The sequence below is a fragment of the Gopherus flavomarginatus genome, chromosome 2, assembly GCF_025201925.1.
Source record: "Gopherus flavomarginatus isolate rGopFla2 chromosome 2, rGopFla2.mat.asm, whole genome shotgun sequence".
Classification (NCBI taxonomy): Eukaryota; Metazoa; Chordata; order Testudines; family Testudinidae; genus Gopherus; species Gopherus flavomarginatus.
In genome coordinates, this window is record NC_066618.1 from 191750177 (window position 1) to 191772672 (window position 22496).

At 44.9% G+C, this 22496-nt stretch overlaps 1 protein-coding gene across 5 annotated transcripts in view; it reads right to left on the reverse strand.

Moving 5' to 3' along the window:
- Window positions 1–22496, reverse strand: part of KIAA0319 (KIAA0319 ortholog) — a 99560-nt gene that overhangs the window by 10201 nt on the left and 66863 nt on the right. For all 5 annotated transcript variants that reach the window (XM_050941792.1, XM_050941791.1, XM_050941790.1 and 2 more), the window contains exons 14-18: window positions 15045–15196; window positions 13376–13514; window positions 11150–11309; window positions 8841–8983; window positions 6747–6869 (exon numbers count right to left, since the gene is read on the reverse strand). In XM_050941792.1, the coding sequence (XP_050797749.1) occupies window positions 6747–6869; window positions 8841–8983; window positions 11150–11309; window positions 13376–13514; window positions 15045–15196 (717 nt within the window). The remainder of the gene's footprint in view (window positions 1–6746; window positions 6870–8840; window positions 8984–11149; window positions 11310–13375; window positions 13515–15044; window positions 15197–22496) is intronic.

The window sequence follows — 22496 nt, forward strand, 5'->3', positions numbered from 1 at the left end:
CTCCCCGACGAGGGGAGTAGCGCTGAAATCGGTATTGCCATGTCGGATTAGGGTTAGTGTGGCTGCAATTCAACGGTATTGGCCTCCGGGAGCTATCCCACAGTGCACCATTGTGACCGCTCTGCACAGCAATCTGGAGTCAGATGCACAGCAATCTGGAGCCAGATCCAGGTAGACAGGAAAAGCCCCGCGAACTTTTGAATTTCATTTTCTGTTTGCCCAGCGTGGTGAGCTGATCAGCACAGGTGACCACGCAGAGCTCATCAGCACAGGTAACTAAGCAGTCTGAGAATCAAAAAAGAGCTCCAGCATGGACCGCACGGGAGTTACTGGATCTGATCGCTATATGGGGAGAGGATTCCGTGCTAACAGAACTCCGTTCCAAAAGACGGAATGAAAAAACATTTGAAAAAATTTCCAAGGCCTTGATGGAGAGAGGCCACAGCAGGGACTCAGTACAGTGCCGTGTGAAAGTTAAGGAGCTCAGACAAGCCTACCAGAAAACCAAAGAAGCAAACGGAAGGTCCGGGGCAGGGCCGCAAACATGCCGATTCTACGCCGAGCTGCATGCAATTCTAGGGGGGTCCGCCACCACTACCCCACCCCTGTCCGTGGATTCCGAGGTGGGGGTAATCTTAGCCTTGCCTGAGGATTCTGCGGACAGGGAAGATGAGGAGGAGGAAGAGGAGGACGAGCTTGCAGAGAGCACACAGCACTCTGTTCTCCCAACAGCCAGGAGCTTTTTCTCAGCCTGACAGAAGTACCCTCCCAGCCTTCCCAAGCCACTATCCCAGACAATGAAGCCATGGAAGGGACCTCTGGTGAGTGTACCTTTGTAAATATAAAACATGGTTTAAAAGCAAGTGTTTTTTAATGATTAATTTGCCCTGAGGACTTGGGAAGCATCCGCAGCCAGTACAGTTACTGAAAATGGTCTGTTAACATGTCTGGGGATGGAGCAGAAATCCTTCAGGGACATCTCCATGAAGCTCTCCTGGAGGTACTCCAAAAGCCTTTGCAGAAGGTTTCTGGGCAGGGCACCCTTATTCCGCCCTCCATGGTAGGACACTTGACCACGCCATGCATGTAGCAAGTAATCTGGTATCATCGCATGACAAAGCCTAGCTGCGTATGGTCCCAGTGTTTGCTGGCATTCAAGCAACATCCGTTCTTTATCTCACTGTGTTATGCTCAGGAGAGTGATATCGTTCATGGTAACCTGGTTGAAATATGGGAATTTAATTAAGGGGACAGAGATGGTTGGGCTGTTTGCCTGTGGCTTAAAAGAAATCCTTCCCTGCATTTAGCCAAGCAGGGGGAGGAGGGGGGGATTGGCACTGAACTTTTTCACGTTTGGCTAGCTGGGATCTTCCCTGCTACCAGCCACATGGTGGGGGGAGGGGTAAAGCGATCATCCCAAAGAATTGGATGGGGGCAGTTCTGGTGCTGCATGTTAACAGGAAAGAAGCAGCACTCAATGGGCTTTGCTTGCTATTTGGGAAAAGAGGGCACTGGATATATGAAGGCTGCAAAAACCGAAAGACAATGGCTTACCATGGCTGCATGCAAGCCGAATTCTGATGCCTGGACCTGCGTCTGTGATCTCTAACACCAAAGCTGCAGGCACTCAATATTAAGATGCAAAATGCGACCTTGTAGTGAGATCACATGTGCTATGCAAGGTGAATAGTGTTGTTCACCGTGAAAGAGTATAACCATTGTTCTGTAAAATGTATCTTTATAAATACTTCTCTCCCTTTTTTCCCTCCCTCCTGCAGCTGCAAATTTTTCAAGTCTCCCTCCTCCCTCTCGAAGGCTATCTCGGATAAGGCGGCGGAAAAAAAAGACGCAAGACAAAATGTTCTCGGAAATCATGGAAGTGGCCCACAATGAAAGAGCTCATCTGAATGAGTGGAAGGATGTGGTATCAAAGTACAAGAAAGATGCCAGTGACCGTGAGGACAGGAGGGACCAATGTGAGGATAGGAGGGACGCTCGAGATGAGAGGTGGCAGCAGGAAGATCAGAGGAGGCATGATGCAACGCTGAGGCTGCTGCATGATCAAACGGACATGCTCCGGCGTCTGGTGGAGCTTCAGGAACGGCATCAGGATCACAGAGTGCCGCTGCAGTCCCTGTATAACCACCTTCCCCCCTCACCATGTTCCTTAGCCTCCTCACCCACCAGACGACTAAGAACGCATGGGGGGAGGCTCCGTGCACCCGCTCATTCCACTCCAGTGGACAGCCCAACCAAAAGGCCGTCATTATTGTGAACTTTTTTTAGTGGCCTTTTCCTTCCCTCCTATCCTCCTCCCAAACCCCACCAGGGCTACTTTGTCAGTTCTTGCCCTCTTTTTATAATTAATTAATAAAGAATACATGATTTTTAAAAGAGAGTGATTTCATTTCCTTAGGAAGCAAGCGGTAATCGAAGGGGGAGGGTGGGTAGCTTACAGGGAATGAGTAAATCGGGGGGTCATCAAGGAGAAACAAACACAACAGTCACACCGTACCCTGGCCTGTGATAAAACTGGTTTTCAAAGCCTCTCTGATGCGCACCGCTTCCTGGTGTGCTCTTCTAATCGCCCTGGTGTCTGGCTGCGCGTAATAGGTGGCCAGGTGATTTGCCTCAGCCTTCCACCCCACCATAAAGGTCTCCCCCTTACTCTCACAGAGATTGTGGAGCACACAGCAAGCAGCAATAACAATGGGGACATTGGTTTGGCTGAGGTCTGAGTGAGTCAGCAATGTGCGCCAGCGTGCCTTTAAACAGCCAAATGCACATTCTACCACCATTCTGCACTTGCTCAACCTGTAGTTGAACAACTCTTGACTACTGTCCGGGCTGCCTGTGTATGGCTTCATGAGCCATGGCATCAAAGGGTAGGCTGGATCACCCAGGATAACTACAGGCATTTCAACATCCCCAACTGTTAATTTCTGGTCTGGGAAGTAAGTCCCTTGCTGCAGCCGTTTAAACAGAGTAGTGTTCCTGAAGATGCGAGCGTCAGGAACCCTTCCCGGCCATCCCACATGGATGTTGGTGAAACGTCCCTTGTGATCCACCAGTGCTTGCAGCACCATTGAAAAGTACCCCTTGCGGTTTATGTACTGGGTGCCCTGGTGCTAGGATAGGGATATGGGTTCCATCTATCGCCCCACCACAGTTAGGGAATCCCATTGCAGCAAAGCCATCCACTATGACCTGCACATTTCCCAGAGTCACAACCTTTCATAGCAGCAGCTTAATGATTGCATCACAGCAGCCCCCACAGTAGATTTTCCCACTCCAAATTGATTCCCGACTGACCGGTAGCTGTCTGGTGTTGCAAGCTTCCAGAGGGCTATCGCCACTCCTTCTCCACTGTGAGGGCTGCTCTCATCTTGGTATTATGGCGTTTCAGGGCAGGGGAAAGCAAGTCACAAAGTTCCATGAAAGTGCCCTTACGCATGCAAAAGTTTCACAGCCACTGGGAATCGTCCCACACCTGCAACACTATGCGGTCCCACCAGTCTGTGCTAGTTTCCTGGGCCCAAAATCAGCATTCCACGGCTAGAACCTGCCCCATTACCAGCAGGATCTCCAAAGCGAAGGGGCCCACGGTTTGAGAGAATTCAGTATCCATGTCCTCATCACTCTCGTCGCCGCACTGCCGTAGCCGCCTCCGCCTCGACTGGTTTTGCAGGTCCTGGTTCAGCACTGACTGCATGAGAATGCGCGAGGTGTTTACAACGTCCATGATTGCTGTCTTGAGCTGAGCAGGGTCCATGCTTGCCATGCTATGGTGTTTGCACAGTTCACTCAGGGAAAAAGGCGTGAAACGGTTGTCTGCTACTTGCACGGAGGGAAGAGTGAGGCAGGGGTGAGGCTATACCCAGAACCACCCGCGACAATGTTTTTTGCCTCATCAGGCACTGGGATCTCAATCCAGAATTCCAATGGGCGGGGGAGACTGCAGGAACTATGGAATAGCTATGGGATAGCTACCCACAGTGCAACGCTCCGGAAATCGACACTAGCCTCAGTACATGGACGCACATCGCCGAATTAATGTGCTTAGTGTGGCCACGTGCAATCAACTTTATACAATCTGTTTTTAAAAAACGGTTTCTGTAAAATTGGAATAATCCCGTAGTGTAGACATACCCTTAGACTTCCGGATCAAATAGTCACAGGTTGTAAGTAAAATATATTTTTTCTCCTGCCAGCCGAGCAAATTCAGCCTGAGATCTGAAAGTCAAACTGGGTTCTTTCCAGCTTGGGCATTTCACCCAAGTGAGGTGTGTACCTTTATGCACCTTCTGTACAATACAGCTCTGACAGGACATGTGATTGATGATAGTGTGCTGTTAAGAAAAAAATATCATATAGGATCAGGGAGATCCCTCCTGCACCCCCAAAATATCATATAGGATCAGGGAGATCCCTCCTGCACCCCAACGTCCTGCCCAAACCCAGAGCCTCCTCCTGAACCCAACTCCCTCCCAGAGCCGCACCCCTCACCCCTTCCTGCACCCCAACCTCCTGCCCCAGGCTCAGCTCAAAGCCCTCTCCCACACTCCAAATCCCTCAGCCCCAGGTCAGAGCCTGCACACCAACCCTGTGGATGGAGTGGGCAAGGCCTCAGAGAAGGGGCAGGGCAGAGGGCAGGGCAAGGGTGTTTGGGTTTGTGTGATTAGACAGTTGGCAACACTATGTACAAACACATGGGTCCAGATTCTGAGACCCTTGCTCATGGGGAGCAGTATCTTATTCCTCAAGCGATCCTATAGAAATTAATCAGACTACTTGAGGAGTAATGTATTTCTCAACATAAGAGTAGGAGACTCTGTCCCATGCAAAGAACAGAACTGCATTTTGGCTAAACTAATGCTATTAAAATTTTCTAATTAAATTAAGGCTATTAAAACTAAGTATAGTAGAGGAGATTTCAAATAGGATGTCAAAGGGGTGTCCTAACAAAGAAGTGATAGTCCTGTCAAACCATAAAATGTAAACCAGTGACAACTAAACTCTATTTTCCAGAGGTAACTGTAATACATGTGAGATTAATGCAATTAAAAAAACAGTGAAAGTGGTCAAATAAAAAAAGCGAAGTTTTTAAAACTGACCAGACTGTTTAGTATAAAACACAAGCATTTTGTAGCTACTGCTTCAAATATCTAGGCCACCGTATTAAAACATGATGCACAAAACACATCCGCCCGAATGCTGTGGTGAGTTATCGCTGTGTTGTTCCTCTTAACTTGAGCAGAAATCAGAAACTCTCAAGCAACTGGAGGTGCAGTACCAGGGTTATCTACAGAAACATCCATCTGGTCCAAAATAATTTCAGAATGTCCCAGAAGTAACATTTAACTATTTTTATATTTTTCTCCTAAAACCATTATGCAAAATTTGAAAAAAAAAAATTTTTAAATGACGTCTAGTATTATTTAGAAGATTCTCAGTCATTTTAAACTCTGATGCAGATCATCTTCCACAGTGTAATATTGAGGGCCTGAACAGCCAGAGAGCCCCCTAATTTTTTTTTTGTTATTCATTTTCTAATTTTCTCCATTTCCACAAGTAATACAACTCCAACTGTGAGATGTATTCTTCCTTCCTTCTGTGCATGTAACTGCTAATGCCAGTAATGGGGTCATAGCACACACATGGAGCTGCCAGGCCTGTGAGATGTCCTGCAAGTTGTTGAGTTCCCTCTACTCTGACTGCAGTTAGTGGTAGTGAGGCGATCTGTACCTTACAAAATGCAACTCTGACAAACTGTTTGGGGTAAAAATAAATCTTAACAGTCAAGGGGGAAAAGAAATGCAGAAAATCTCCAGTATACATTAGCAAGTTTTACCAAGTAACAAAAGTTTACACTAACATTATCTCTGTCTTTTTTTCTAAGCTTTGCCTGTTACATAAAAATAATTTCCCCTTTAAAGAAGCAGTTACATCAAGGTCAATCCTGTAAGGTGCTGAGCACTCTGGTCCCATCCGGCAATTATGCACATGCTTTAGTTAAGCACATGAGAAGTCCTACTGCTGTCAATGAGACTGTTTGTGTGCTTCAAGTTAAACAGGTCCCAAAGTGTTTTGATGGATCAGGCTAGAGCAGTGATTCTCAAGCAGGGGTACCTGTATCCCTGGGGGTACACAGAGATCTTCCAGGGGGCATATCAACTCACCTAGATATTTACCTAGTTCTACAACAGACTACATAAAAAGCACTAGTGAAGTCAGTACAAACTAAAATTTCATACAATGACTTGTTTATGTTCTATATACTATGTATTAAAATGTAAGTACAGTATTTATATTCCAGTTGATGTATTTTATAATTATATGGTAACAATGAGAAAGTGAGTAATTTTTCAGTAATAGTGCACTGTGACACCTCTATATTTTTGTATCTGATTTTGTAAGCAAGTAGTTTGTAAGTGAGATGAAACTTGGGGTTGGGGGTATGCAAGACAAATCAAACTCCTAAAAGGGAGTACAGTGGTCTGGAAAGGTTGAGAGCCACTGGGCTAAAGTGCCTGGCAACATGCAGGATGAAGCCCATATGGACTTGCTTCTCTCATGTCATATGACTGCATTTCCTTGTTTGGTTGGTTGGTTCTGAAAGAACAGTTAGGTGTATTGTTCATTGTTTTTGAGTATGCATAATATTCATAGATACATTTACAGAACTGCTACACACAGGAAAGGGGAATCATTCTTGGAACATCCCACACAATGCCATCCAAACTCACCACAATTACTCTCTCCATCATTCAGGTAACGTTGGATCAAGTTCTCCATCCACAGCTGATAGCAAATACAACGCTTTGTGATGGGGTCACAGTGACCATGTCCAGAGCATTTTAAAAGGCAGACTAAGAACAGAACAAAGGTGAAGATAATTACAGTGTAAAAGGGCCACTTGTAAAACACACTCTGTTGAGGCATTAATGGAGGGGGGAGGGAGTGCATGATGCATTCTCTTGCCCACAACTCCAGTGCAGAGACTGACTAATGAAAAGGTCACTTAGAAATCCAATGGTGGAAATTTCACTGATGTGTTTCCATGAATCATTGGTAGACAAATATACCCCAAATCATTGCTTTTACTGTCACTGATAAACAGAACCACTGCTGGTTCCTAATCGTCCAGTCATTTGTTGGGGGTCTGAGTTAGGCCGATTTACTTTAAAGGCACAGCACCCTGGTGGGCGGGATCACAAAGATGAAAATATATTATCCAACTGAATAGTCAGCCAGGTAGCCAATGTTAATTTACTGACACTAGACCTGGAGATCAACCTGGGTCAGGGAGTTCAGTTTTATTTGTTTATGTATTATTTACTGGTAATTCCATGGTGTATAGTCTCCAGAATACCTGAGTATTTGAGAAATATGAATGTTCCCAGACACCACCATAATGATCATCATACAAATACCTGAAATAAATGTAGCATCAGAACTCCTTAGGGCACAGCGTTCATATAGTTAATTTTTAAATGTTGGAAATGTACCAAGAGGTAGCATGATGTGTGCATTTTATCAAAATATAAAACAGTCAAAATAAACTGCTTTCCAAAAAAAATACATAAAACTTGCAGCAGTTTTTTTTTTTTGCCTGAAAATTTTTAGTTACATAGCAGGTTAAGTGAATACAAATTTGAAAATTATACCTCGTTTTCTTCTATTTCAAAGTAAAAAAAAAAAAATCACTTAATTTTTACCGTATAACAGCTGTAGTTTTTTCCTCAGGGAGTAAATTCAAAAATAAAACCTATTAATCAATGACTATTTTAGAGCTACAGTTTATATCCCTCCCCTTGCATTCTGATCTTACAAAAAACCTGCCCTTTGGCTATAAATTATAACAAATTCAGATCTGTAATGCCCCAGTGTCACGAAGTGTTCTATTTCCCAGCAGCACTGCGACTTTATGGCAGATTAAAAACTTGAAACTTGGCTTGAAAGCCCGACTATCATTGTGAAAAGATCTCTCTCATTATGAAGAAACACGAGGGGCCTGTCTACACTACAATATTTACCACATTAGGGGACTGTGTTATAATACAATGATGGCCTGACCATTTTGCCTGGGGAGGTAGGAACAAATCATATTATAACTCCATTGGGGAATAGTGTAACAACTTCAAAGGAATAAGGGATATAACACAAATTCTATATTACGGTTACAGCCTGGTTTGTCCCATCCACAGAGTAAGAACAGTGTTAGATCACAGCTGGGATAATACAGTGTTATAATATGGTTTCCCAACATGGTAAGTTTCTTAGTATACAGTAAATAAGCCATAGGCCTTGGCTACACTGGCGCTTTACAGCGCTGCAACTTTCTTGCTCAGCGGTGTGAACCCCCCACCCCCCAGAGCGCAGCAAGTTACAGCGCTGCAAAGCGCCAGTGTAAACAGTGCCCTAGCACTGGGAGTGCAGCTCCCAGCGCTGTAAGATAATCCCCACGGGGAGGTGGAGTACCTGCAGCACTGGGAGAGCCCTCTCCCAGCGCTGGCACTGCAACCACACTCACACTTCAAAGCGCTGCCGTGGGAGCGCTCCCACGGCAGCGCTGTACACTTGCAAGTGTAGCCATACCCTTAGTTATATAATGATTGACAGCCATCATGCTTTCCTTTTAAAGATACAAGTGGCAAAGAGTAAGTAACTGGCAAAAGTCTGTCCTAGATATTTCAAGCATTATCAGCCTCATCACTCAGAAAACTAAATCCAAAATGGTGCAGAAAGGAAGGTCCTGCATACTGTTCAATGTTGCTATGCTAATTAATATTCTGATGGCTGTGAAACTCAAGAAATAGGAAGCAGCAGGCAGAACGTACCAGCTGTGTCAACCCGCAGAACTTTAAAAAGCAGGAAGTCAGCCTTCTCCTTTAGCAGCTGCATGTGCAGCATCCGTGCGACATCTGAAGCCTTTATTACTTTGAAAGGATGCCCATTCTGCACATAGAATACAACCGCTGTGCTGCAGAGAGAACGCACAAATAAAATTAAGATTTATGTTGTCCAAGGAGCTAATATTTTTCAGTTTGATTGTAGGAGCCCATACTCTGGAAATTATAAGTTTAAAATCATTGTCTTTGGTGTATAGATATTATTTAATCTGCCACCGAGTTAAGCAAATTCATCACAGTGACATGGCTTTTGCACTACCATTCAGTTCAGGAGCAATAACAGTTCTCCAGCTTCTCAGCTTCATGGGAGAAAGCTGAGGAGAGGGGGACACATTCTTCCTTCCCTCGTCCTCCCATTTGTTAAACTTCCAGACTCATTTCAAAGCCCTCTCCCTCACCCCACTGTGCTTTCCCATAAGCATCTAAGTTCTGATCCAGCACCCACCGCAGTCAATCAGAAGACTGGATCAAGGTATTGGGGGACTGGCAATTAAGAGAGAGCCCATCTAAAACCTTTATGTCATGTTATGCTGCATTTGGGTGGGATGCTTTGGGGGTTTTCTGGGGTGTGGGGTGGAGTCTTTTAGTTGGAAATTAGTCATTGGGGTTTGAAATACTGTAGTGATGGTATTAGATCCCCTGCTCCAGCCCTGATCCCCGTCCTGCTCTCCAAACCCTTCGATCACAGCCCAGAGCACCCTCCTGAACCCCAAACTCCTCATCCACAGCCCCACCACAGAGCCTGAACCCCCAACCAGAGCTCTTACCCCCTCCCATACCCAACCCCGATTTTGTGAGCATTCATGGCCCGCCATACAATTTCTATTCCCAGATGTGGCCCTCAGACCAAAAAGTTTGCCCACCCTGATATATACACACTTCCTCAGGCTACTCAGAAGCCAGGTAGACTGCTGAGCGTGCTTAGTGAGCTTCTGCTCACCCAGGGGGTGAGGTCCCCAATACTGATTGTGAAAAACCATCTAAGGCACCCAAGGCATCGAAAATTTTAAGAGGGGAAACAAAAAGTAGCTTTGATCATACAGACCTCAGCCAGACAAGTACATTTGTTTAATGAAACATTTGCTTATTGTGACAGTTTGTCTGTCTCACTCCATTTAGCCTTTGGAAGGACAAAAGACAGTAAATTAAACAAAGACATCAAGATAAATAAATGCGTTTCTTTGAAATAGAGGGAAAGATGTGAAAGAAGGGTCTGCAGGGAGACCCTTTTTTAAAATGAGGTTCTCCAGTTCCAGATTCCTACCTCAGTGATTTTACCACCTGTAGAAGAACTTCTATTGCTAAAACATATGCTCCAGGGAAATCTCTCTCAACTTCTCTTTAGTCTTCCATGCAGCTTGCCAAAAAGCTACTAGTGATGAGCTTTGGCAGAGGCAAGAAGAATCATGAGCTCATTTACTAGTTTTGAAAAGTAAAAATTGTCTTTTAAAATCTAACTTCTGCCATCCTGCAGCCCCACAAAATACTGTCAGTGAAAAAAGCCATCTTGAAAGGAAAATCTGCTTATAGTATTTTGCTGGTATAACTTATATCAATTCTTCAAGCAAAATAAGTTATACTGGCAAAAGCACTTTTATGCCCTCATAACTGCACCTATAGTAAGGCTTTTGCTAGTATAGAAATGTTGTCATAAAAAAATTATATATAACAATCACATCCCTGACATTGCTAAATTAGCAAAAGTTTCTAGTGTAGATCTGGCCTTAGTGTAGCTTATTTATAAAATGTATACAAGTCTTGGTTCCTTGAAGAGAGCTGGTAAAAAATGGCACATAGACATCTCCCTTTTGCAAAAAGCTCACATAAAGCTCAATAGCCCTGTCCCAAGAAGCAACTATCTTGGGCTGCCTCTCTCTCTGGTGCCTTTTCCTCCCTCAGCCTCATCACTTTTCACCTCGGAAACCCCTCGTCCAGTACTCCCCCTTGGACTGCAAGATTTGGAAAAGATAGTGCAACAATTTTGTGCAGCTTCTCTGCAACGCCAAATAAACTCAGAAAGGTCTAACAGTCCAGACAAAGAAGAGTGCTTTAAGCCGCACAATATCCCTTAATGACTCTCTGTGTGCAGTTACTGTAGAGTTTCCCTAGGTACTTATACATAAGTGACCCCTAACATGCAATCCATTAGCATCTATTACAATATTTTAACTTTTATTTTATGATGTCACAGGGGAGCTGTCACCTCCATAATCCTACACATCCTGATATCTGCATACCTTAAATCTGAATAGGCTTGTATCTTCTGAACTTTGATGTCTGAATCCAAGACATTCAGCAGCACTGCTAGCTGTCTCATCAGGGTGTCCTTCTGTTGCTCAGTCAGCTGGCCAACTGCAACTTGCAAAATCAGCTCCACCAGACCATTTTTTTTAGGGTCTGAGAAAACAAAAAACACAGTTTTTTTCCAGAGACTGGTAAATATTTCAGGTTTCAGAGTAGCTGCCGTGTTAGTCTGTATCCACAAAAAGAACAGAAGTACTTGTGGTACTTTGTTAGTCTCTAAGGTGCCACAAGTACTCCTGTTCTTTTTGTAAACATTTCAGTATTGACTGAAGGGCGTGATTATTAACACAGGTTCCCCTAACCTTGATCTTTATGGGGGAAGGTAATTTGGAAGGGTACTTAGTTAATTTTGAAACATACCAGAATATCTAAGTTTCTATCTCATTACCTTCTACCCCAGTTAGTTACAATCCAGCACTGTTTCTACAGACAGGAATGAGAATCAATGAACCTTTTCAGCTAATACCAAGTCTCTTCACCAGCTGCCCTGCAGGGGTTGCTCATGTATAAAGAGGCCCGACCCAGGTAGTTAAGTCAGTGGTTCTCAACCAGGGGTACACAGAGATCTTCCAGGGGGTACATCAACTCACCTAGGTATTTGCCTAGTTTTACAACAGGCTACATAAAAAGCACTAGTGAAGTCAGTACAAACTAAAATTTCATGCCGACAATGATCTGTTTATACTGCTTATATATTATATACAGAAATGTAAGGACAATATTTATATTCTAATTGATTTATTTTATAATTATATGGTAAAAATGAAAAAGTGAGTAATTTTTCAGCAATAGTGTGCTGTGCCACTTCTGTATTTTTATGTGTGATTTTGTAAGAAAGTAGTTTTTAAGTGAGGTGAAACTTGGGGGTAGGCAAGACAAATCAGACTCCTCAAAGGGGTACAGTAGTCTGGAAAGGTTGAGAGCCACTGAGTTAAGTCACAGTGCTTGAGTTTAGTGCTTAAAACTCCCAGAGTGAACTCACACTCATTTATATGTGATCCATGTAAAACAAGCCTGATGTCACCTTCTCCTAAAAGCCTCCCTAAATGCTGTCTCATCGGTCTTCAGGACCCAGAGTCAGGAAAAGTACTTAAGCATGTGCTTAAATCCATCATTACTGAGACAGCATGTGTTAAAGTGAGTCTAAATGAGGAATATAAACTTGGGACAGAAAAGCTCAACACATTTTTGAGGCAAATTTAACTCGATAATTGTAGGTTTTGTTAAATATAATAAGAACATAAGAATGGCCATATTGGGGCACTCTACCTAGCCCAGTATCCTGTCTTCTGACAGTGGCCAATGCCAGGTGCCCCAAAGGGAATGAACAAAACAGGTAATAATAATATTTTGCCCTCCTATGGGGCTTTACAAACATCACAAGCCTCACATCAACCCAGTGACATAGTAAGTATTATCCTGATTGTACAGATCAAGAAAACATGGCAGAGAGGCTAAGTGACTTGGCCACAATCACACAGGCAATCCGTGGCAGAATCAGGATTAAAATAAAGATCTCCCAAATACCCGCCCGATGCCTTCATCACAAAACTCTCCATCCCTAAATAAGTTGTATAAAAAAATTAAAAGCAAGAGAAAACATTTCAATTTATATCTATTAAAGAATTCCAACTGAAATGAAGTCTTATTTAAACAAACGAAGATTCCGCAGAAACATTTTTGCACCCAAACATGGCAACTGGATGTGAGAACCAGGAAGTGTAACTGAGTGGTAAGTGACTAAAAGTAAAAGTGATTGGTCCCTTTACCTTGTCCAAACTGACTGAAATGCAAAACTAAACAAATAATGGAAAATAAGTAATGTAGATACATCTTTCAGTCTTAATAAAGAAAAGGTGTTACCTGTAATATAATCAGGAAAGCAACTATTTTTAAACTATGGGGCCTGATCCTCCACAGACTGAAAAGGGTGCGAGCATTTATACCTGTGCAAAGTGGACATACAATAGTATCACCAATGCATGTAAAGGGAGAATTCAGATGATGGTATTTTACACCCACTTTAAACAGGTGTAAACAACAAAGCAAGGCGGTGCTGAATCAGACCCATGATTTTTAACCTGACAGGATCTTGCCAGCAGCAAAGAAAAGAATGTGGAGGTATACACAGCTTATAGATGACCTTTTAATGATCATACCAGGCCGCACTTCAACAGTGGCAGTGTCAACAGCTGAATCTCCTTTAGCATCTGTGACTTTTAAGTGAAAAGTATAGAGTCCTTCCACAAGATTGGTTAGCTGCAGAACTGCCTCATGGTCTGAGCCATGTATCACATCCTGCAAAAAAAGATAGCAGCAGAGGGTTATACTCCTTGAGAGAACAGAAGCTTGCGAGCTGTACATCAATCTAGCTGCAGAATGTGAATTCATAGATTCCAGGGCCAGAATGGACCCTGTGATTATCCAGTCTGGGCTCCTGTATAACACAGGCCATTGAGCTTCTCCAAAATAATTCCTAGAGCACATCTTTTAGAAAAATATCTGATCTTGATTTAACAATTGTCTGCAACGGAGAATCCTCCACAAAGCTTGCCCTTGGACCTTCAAAACAAATACCAAAGAGACCACCCTGAAAGAATCCTTCCCGGGATTCCCAGGGTTTACAATGGACCAGTGCAAGGATGGGAGGTGTTAATTAAGCTATGTCTACACTGCAGCTGGAGGTGTAATCTGCAGTTTGTGTAGACATACCCATGCTAGTTTTAATCCAGTTAGCTCTCTAAAAATAGCATTGAGGACACAGCACAGTGGGTTTCAGCATGGACTGTACAAGCCACACCTCTGCGCCTTCTCACTGCTATTTTTAGCAAGCTAATTAAATTAGAGATAGCACAGGTATGTCTGCACAAAACTGCAAATTACACCTCCGGTTGCAGGACAGACATAGCCTTAATGCTGTGTACATGCCCATGCAGTGTGGTCACCTTTGATAAAGCTAGTAAAAGGAGATTGTGTGTTCAAGGCAGACATACAGTACTTAGATGCACATCTGTTTGAAAACAGAAGATTCCGTCTATATTTTTATTTTTCAATTTTATCCTAATATTCCTAATTCTACTTCCTTGGACTCTAAACAATTCCTCTCCTTCCTTGGTGTTTATGCCCTTTATATGCAGACTTATCACTCTCTGTTGTTGTTAAGCTAAGCCTATTTAGTTCTTGTAATGTTCTCACATAAATCACTCCCTTCAGATCCATAATCATTTCCCCCCACCTCAGTTCCTGCCAATTTGTCACCATTTTTCTGATACCAAAGAGCTCTGACCCACACTCAACATTCTGGGGGTAGTTCCACCAGCGTCCTGTCGAGCTAGATCATCAGCTCTTTGGTCGAGGATAAAACCAGACTGGTTTCTTATACCATCTCACATTGCAAGTTCATATCTGATTTGCTGCTTTCCATCATTCCTCAGGCTTTATCAGCACTTTTGCTTTCCAATGATCTTCCTCCTTTTTGAATATCTGCATTTCACATTATTTTCCCTCTGGCACATTAACTTGCATTTTTCCCAGACTGAATCTCATTTTACTATCACACGGCCATATTTCTAAGCTCTCTATCTAGTGTCTTTGGCATCTCTGTCCTCACTGCTCTGGCCCTCTGAACAGAGTATACTCTGCAAATGTAATTAAAGTGCCATTTACCCCTTGTACCAGTTTATTAATATAGAGTTGTGAAATAAAACCAGATGTAGCACCAAACCCTATAGCAACTGACTGGACACATCTGCCAGCATGGTACATTGAAGTCAGAGGACTTGCATGCATGCAAGAGAGGGAAAAATTTGTCCCCAAGTAAATACTTACACCAGCGGCTGGGCTCTGGCCATCCCGAATCCACAGATACGATACAATCCCTTGGTCGTCAGTAGATCGTGAGCCATCCAATGTAATAGAGTTATTAGGAAGCACAAGAACGTGTTTGCCTCCTGCATTAGCCCGGGGAGGAATGTTGTTTTCTAACCACAAAGACAGTAAAGCAGGAGGATTTTCTCTCAAAAGGTGCAAGATATAATTGATACATAACTGCAGAGAAACACACACAGCCTCTCCATAGTACAATCCTCTGAGTTTCAGACAGTCAAAGACAAGAAAAATAATTCTGTTCAAAAGTGTCAGCAAGGGAGTAGGTGAAATTCAGCCCCAGTGAGAGAAGGCAGACTATTCTACTGATGTCAATGAAGCAGTTAAGGCAGGGCTGAATTTGATCTCAGGATTACTACAGTCTGGAAAAACAGCTGCATTACTAACAGGATTACTATTGAAGGGTACTCCCACTTTGAAAATTGACCCTGTAAACATGACACTGTGGGGTTCTATATTGTCTCTCAATTTCCAGATTAGATTATCTCAGTTTACAAGGGAAAATATCTTTTTCCCACAAGTGCTGGCCTCATAAACTCAACTTGGGATCTGAGAGTCAAGCTGGGTTCTTCTCCTCTTGATCACCACCACTTGTACAGCCTCCACAGCTCATATGAGGCCCTCAGGGGCACCTGTGAAGCCACGTTGTCTTCAAATTATGCCCTCAGCAATACCTGTGCAGCTCCTTTGCCTTCAGTGAGTTGTCACAGGTCACCGATTGGATGTGTAACTGGAATTCGGTAAACCTTTAAATCTGCTATTGTATGTCCAGGGAGATCGAAGGTAGCCATCCTGCAGCAAAAAAACTTCAGAACCAGACTTCAAAGAGAAACTGCTAAGCTTCAGTTCATTTGCAAATTTGACACCATCAGCTCAGGATTAAACAAAGACTGTGAATGGCTTGCCAACTACAAAACCAGTTTCTTCTCCCTTGGTGTTCACACCTCAACTGCTACAAGAGGGCCTCATCCTCCCTGACTGAACTAACCTCGTTATCTCTAGACTGATTCTAGCCTGCATAATTATACCTGCCTCTGGAAATTTCCACTACATGCATCTGACAAAGTTGGTATTCACCCACGAAAGCTTATGCTCCAATAGGTTGGTTAATCTATAAGGTGCCACAGGACAGTGACACCGCTATGGGCACCCGCATGGCCCTACAATATGCCAATATTTTTATGGCCGACCTGGAACAACGCTTCCTCATCTCTCCTCCACTCAAGCCCCTTCTCTACCTACGCTACATTGATGACATCTTCATCATCTGGACCCATGGGAAGGAGACTCTGGAAAAATTCCACCATGATTTCAACAGCTTCCACCCCACCATCAACATCAGCCTGGACCAATCTACACGGGAGGTCCACTTCCTAGACACCACGGTGCAAATAAGTGATGGTCACATTAACTTCAACCTATACCGAAAACCTCCCGACCGCTATGCCTACTTTCATGCCTCCAGCTTCCATCCCGGGCACATCACACGATCCATTGTCTACAGCCAAGCACTGAGGTACAACTGCATCTGCTCTAACCCCTCAGACAGAGACCAACACCTACAAAATCTCCACCAAGCATTCTCAAAACTACAATACCCGCACGAGGAAATAAGGAAACAAATCAACAGAGTCAGACATGTACCCAGAAGCCTCCTACCCAAGACAAACCCAAGAAAGAAACCAACAGGACTCCACTGGCCATCACATACAGTCCCCAGCTAAAACCCCTCCAAAGCATCATCAGGGATCTACAACCCATCCTGGACAATGATCCCACACTTTCACAGGCCTTGGGTGGCAGGCCAGTCCTCACCCACAGACAACCTACCAACCTGAAGCATATTCTCACCAGCAACTGCACACCGCACCATAGTAACTCTAGCTCAGGAACCAATCCATGCAACAAACCTCGATGTCAACTCTGCCTACATATCTACACCAGCGACACCATCACAGGACCTAACCAGATCAGCCACACCATCACCGGTTCATTCACCTGCACATCCACCAATGTAATATATGCCATCATATGCCAGCAATGCCCCTCTGCTATGTACATCGGCCAGACTGGACAGTCTCTACAGAAACAGATAAATGGACACAAATCAGATATTAGGAATGGCAATATACAAAAACCTGTAGGAGAACACTTCAACCTCCCTGGACACACAATAGCAGATCTTAAGGTGGCCATACTGCAGCAAAAAAAACTTCAGGACCAGACTTCAAAGAGAAACTGCTGAGCTTCAGTTCATCTGCAAATTTGACACCATAAGCTCAGGATTAAACAAAGGCTGTGAATGGCTTGCCAACTACAAAACCAGTTTCTCCTCCCTTGGTTTTCACACCTCAACTGCTAGAACAGGGCCTCATCCTTCCTGATTGAGCTAACCTCATTATCTCTAGTTTGCTTCTTGCTTGCATATATATACCTGCCCCTGGAAATTTCCACTACATGCATCTGATGAAGTGGGTATTCACCCACGAAAGCTCATGCTCCAAAACATCTGTTAGTCTATAAGGCGTCACAGGATTCTTTGCTGCTTTTACAGATCCAGACTAACACGGCTACTCCTCTGATACTTGACAGGACTTTTTGTCACTTTTTACAGATTCAGACTAACATAGCTACCTCTCTGATACTTAACAATTCTGTTGATGATGCACATGAAGAAGAGAGACCAGATCTTCCCCCAGCTATGCTGGTGCTGCAGTGCTAGCCAGAGCAAAAAGCATTAAAAACACATTTTTGTTACTAAAGCCAGCTCTGTTGCTTAGGCCTGGTCCACACTATGCAGTTAAACCGATTTTAACAGTGTTAAATCGATTTAACGCTGTACCTGTCCACACTACAATGCACTTTATATCGATTTAAAGGGCTCTTTAAATCGATTTCTGTACTCCTCCCCAATGAGAGGAGTAACGCTAAAATCAATATTAACATATCGATTTAGGGTTAGTGTGGCTGCAAATCGAAGTTATTGGCCTCCGGGCGGTATCCCATAGTGCACAACTGGCCGCTCTGGACAGGTATCTGAACTCTAATGCACTGGCCAGGTATACAGGAAAAGCCCCGCGAACTTTTGAATTGCATTTCCTGTTTGGCCAGCGTGGAGCTCTCACCAGCACAGGTGACCACGGAGAGCTCATCAGCACAGGTAACAATGCAGTCTCCTGAGAATAGAAAAAGAGCACCAGCATGGACCGCACAAGAGGTACTGGATCTTATCGCTATATGGGGAGAGGATTCAGTGCTAACAGAACTCCGTTCCAAAAGATGAAATGAAAAAACTTTCGAAAAAATTTCCAAGACCATGGTGGAGAGAGGCCATAGCAGGGACTCAGTGCAGTGCAGAGTGAAAGTGAAGGAGCTCAGACAAGCCTACCAGAAAACCAAAGAAGCAAACGGAAGATCAGGGTCAGGGCCAAAAACATGCAGCTTCTACGCTGAGCTGCATGCAATTTTAGGGGGCTGCGCCACCACTACCCCCCCCCCTTGTCCGTGGATTCCGAGGTGGGGGTTATAATCTCAACCATGGATGAGGATTCAGCGGAGGGGGAAGATGAGGAGGAGGAAGAGGAGGATGAGCTTGCAGGGAGCACACAGCACTCCATTCTCCCCAACAGCCAGGAGCTTTTTGTGACCCAGACGAAATTTCCCTCCCAGCCCTCCCAAGCCACTAGCCCAGACAGTGAAGCCATGGAAGTGACCTCTGGTGAGTGTACCTTTGTAAATATAAAAACATGGTTTAAAAGCAAGCGTTTTTTAATGATTGATTTGCCATGAGGGCTTGGGATGCATTCGCACAGTAAAGTTACTGGAAACGTTTGTTAACATGTCTGGGGATGGTGCGGAAATCCTCCAGGGACATCTCCATGAAGCTCTCCTGGAGGTACTCCAAAAGCCTTTGCAGAAGGTTTCTGGGCAAGGCAGCCTTGTTCCATCCTCCATGGTAGGACACTTTACCACGCCATGCATGTAGCAAGTAATCGGGTATCATTGCATGACAAAGCATAGCTGCGTATGGTCCCGGTGATTGCTGGCATTCAAGAAACATCCGTTCTTTATCTTGCTCTGTTATTCTCAGCAGAGTGATATCGTTCATGGTAACCTGGCTGAAATTAAGGAATTCAAGTAAGGGGACGGAGAGATGGCCATTTTCCTACTGGGCTGTTGCTTAAAAGAAACTCTTCCTTGCGCGTAGCAAAGCGGGAGGAGGGGAGGAAGGATAGCGCTGAGCTTTTTAGCATTTGGCCAGCAGGAATCTTCCCAGCTATCAGCCACGCAGTGGGGGGGGGGGAAAAAGGGGGTGATTAGCAGTGATCTTCCATGATACCAGCCATGCGGTGGGGGAAGGGGTAAAGCAATTCTAGAGAATTGGATTGGGGAGGGGAGGGGTTGGTGTCTGCTGCTGCTTGTTAACAGGAAAGAAGCAGCAAAGGGAACTGTGTATATGAACGCTGGAGAAGCTGTGCCTTACCATGACTGCATGGAAGCTGAATTGTGATGCCCAGACCTGCGTCTGTGAGATCTGTAACACCAGAGCCGCAGGCACTCAATATTAAAAGTTTCCAAATGCGACCTTGTAGTGAAATCACATGTGCTATGTAAGGTGAATAGTGTTGTTCACTGTGAAAGACTATAACCATTGTTCTGTAAAATGTATCTTTTTAAATCCTTCTCTCCCTATTTTCCCCCACTCATGCAGCTGCACATTTTTCAAGCCTCCCTACTCCATCCCGAAGGCTAGCTCAGATAAGGCGGAGGAAGAAGAGGACGCGAGATGAAATGTTCTCTGAAATCATGGAAGTAACCCGCAATGAAAGAGCTCATCTGAGGGAGCGGAAGGACGTGGTAGCAAAGTACAGGAAAGATGCCAGTGAACGTGAGGACAGGAGGGACCAACATGAGGATAGGAGGGACAAACGTGAGGATAGGAGAGACGCTCGAGAGGAGAGGTGGCGGCAGGAAGATCAGAGGTGTAGGCAGGAAGATCAGCGGTGGCGGGATGCAACGCTGGAGCTGCTGCGTGATCAAACTGATATACTCCGACGTCTGGTGGAGCAGCGGGGTCACAGAGTGCCGCTGCAGCCCATGTTTAACCATCCTCAGTACTCACCATATTCCAAGTCTTCCTCACCCAGACGTGTAAGAACGCGTGGGGGAAGGCTTTGTGCACCAGCCCACTCCACCCCCGTGGAGAGTCCAACCAAAAGGCTGTCATTACATTGAAATGTGCTTAATGGCCTTTTCCTTCTCTCCTATCCTCCTCCCAAACCACTCCCGGGATACCTTGTTAATTCTCTTCCTCTTTTTATAATTACATGCTTTTTAAACGAAGGGGGAGGGTGGGTTGCTTACAGGGAATGACTTTTAATAAAGATTACACACTTTTTAAACGATAGTGACTTTATTTCCTTAAGCAAGCTGTAATCGAAGGGGGAGGGTGGGTTGCTTACAGGGAATGAGTCAATCAAGGGGGGGAGGATCATGAAGGGGAAACAAACACAGCAGTCACACCGTATCCTGGCCCGTGATGAAACTCGTTTTCAAGGCTTCTCTGATGCGCACTGCTTCCTGGTGAGCTCTTCTAATCGCCCCGGTGTCTGGCTGCGCGTAATCAGCGGCCAGGTGATTTGCCTCAGCCTCCCACCCCGCCATAAAGGTCTCCCCCTTACTCTCACAGAGATTGTGGAGCACACAGCAAGCGGCAATAACAAAGGGGACATTGGTTTGGCTGAGGTCTGAGCGAGTCAGTAATGTGCGCCAGCGAGCCTTTAAACGGCCAAATGCACATTCTACCACCATCCTGCACTTGCTCAGCCTGTAATTGAACAGCTCCTGACCACTGTCCAGGCTGCCTGTGTATGGCTTCATGAGCCATGGCATCAAGCCGTAGGCTGGATCACCCAGGATAACGACAGGCATTTCAACATCCCCAACTGTTATTTTCTGGTCCGGGAAGTAAGTCCCTTGCTGCAGCCGTTTAAACAGAACAGTGCTTCTGGAGATGCGAGCGTCATGAACCCTTCCTGGCCATCCCACGTGGATGTTGGTGAAATGTCCCTTGTGATCCACCAGTGCTTGCAGCACCATTGAAAAGTACCCCTTGCGGTTTATGTACTGGGTGCCCTGGTGCTCCGGTGCCAAGATAGGGATATGGGTTCCATCTATCGCCCCACCACAGTTAGGGAATCCCATTGCAGCAAAGCCATCCACTATGACCTGAACGTTTCCCAGAGTCACAATCTTTCGTAGCAGCAGCTTAATGATTGCTTTGGCTAATTGCAACACAGCAGCCCCCACAGTAGATTTTCCCACTCCAAATTGATTCCTGACTGACCGGTAGCTGTCTGGCGTTGCAAGCTTCCAGAGGGCTATTGCCACTCGCTTCTCCACTGTGAGGGCTGCTCTCATCTTGGTATTATGGGTTTCAGGGCAGGGGAAAGCAAGTAACAAAGTTCAAAGAAAGTGCTCTTACGCATGCGAAAGTTTCGCAGCCACTGTGAATCGTCCCACACCTGCAAAACTATGTGGTCCCACCAGTCTGTGCTTGTTTCCCGGGCCCAAAATTGGCGTTCATTGGGTAGAACTTCCCCCATTACCAGCAGGAGCTCCAAAGCGCAGGGGCCCGCAGTTAGGGAGAATTCAGTGTCCATGTCCTCATCACTCTCATCGCCGCGCTGCCATAGCTGCCTCCTCCTTGCCTGCCTTTGCAGTTCATGGTTCACCATAGACTGCACGAGAATGCGCGAGGTGTTTACAAAGTCCACGATTGCACTATTGATCTGAGCAGGGTCCATGCTTGCTGTGCTATGGCGTTTGCTTTCAGTTCACCCAGGAAAAAAGGCGCGAAATGGTTGTCTCCTGCTTTCAGGAAGGGAAGGGTGGGGCTGTACCCAGAACCACCCGCGACAATGATTTTTGCCCCATCAGGCACTGGGATCTCAACCCAGAATTCCAAGGGGCAGGGGAGACCGCGGGAACTATGGGATAGCTACGGAATAGCTACCCACAGTGCAATGCTCCGGAAATCGATGCTAGCCTCGGACCATGGACGCACACCGCCAAATTAATGTGCCTAGTGTGGCCGCGTGCAATCGACTTTATAATATCTGTTTTATAAAACCGGTTTATGTTAATTCGAAATTATCCTGTAGTGTAGACGTAGCCTTAGAAAGTGCCATACTTACAGAGTGCAATGGCAGGTAAGGCTACAAACAAATAACTTCGTAGAATTCACACAAGCAAATTTTGCACTAAGGGCCTCAGCTGATTTGCATGCAACAGAACAGAGCGCATCTTTAACACAGGGATGCAAGCCCATGGAGATCATCAGCCCCTAGATATTCAGACCAAGAGGGAACAATAGATGATGGAATTAGCCACTCC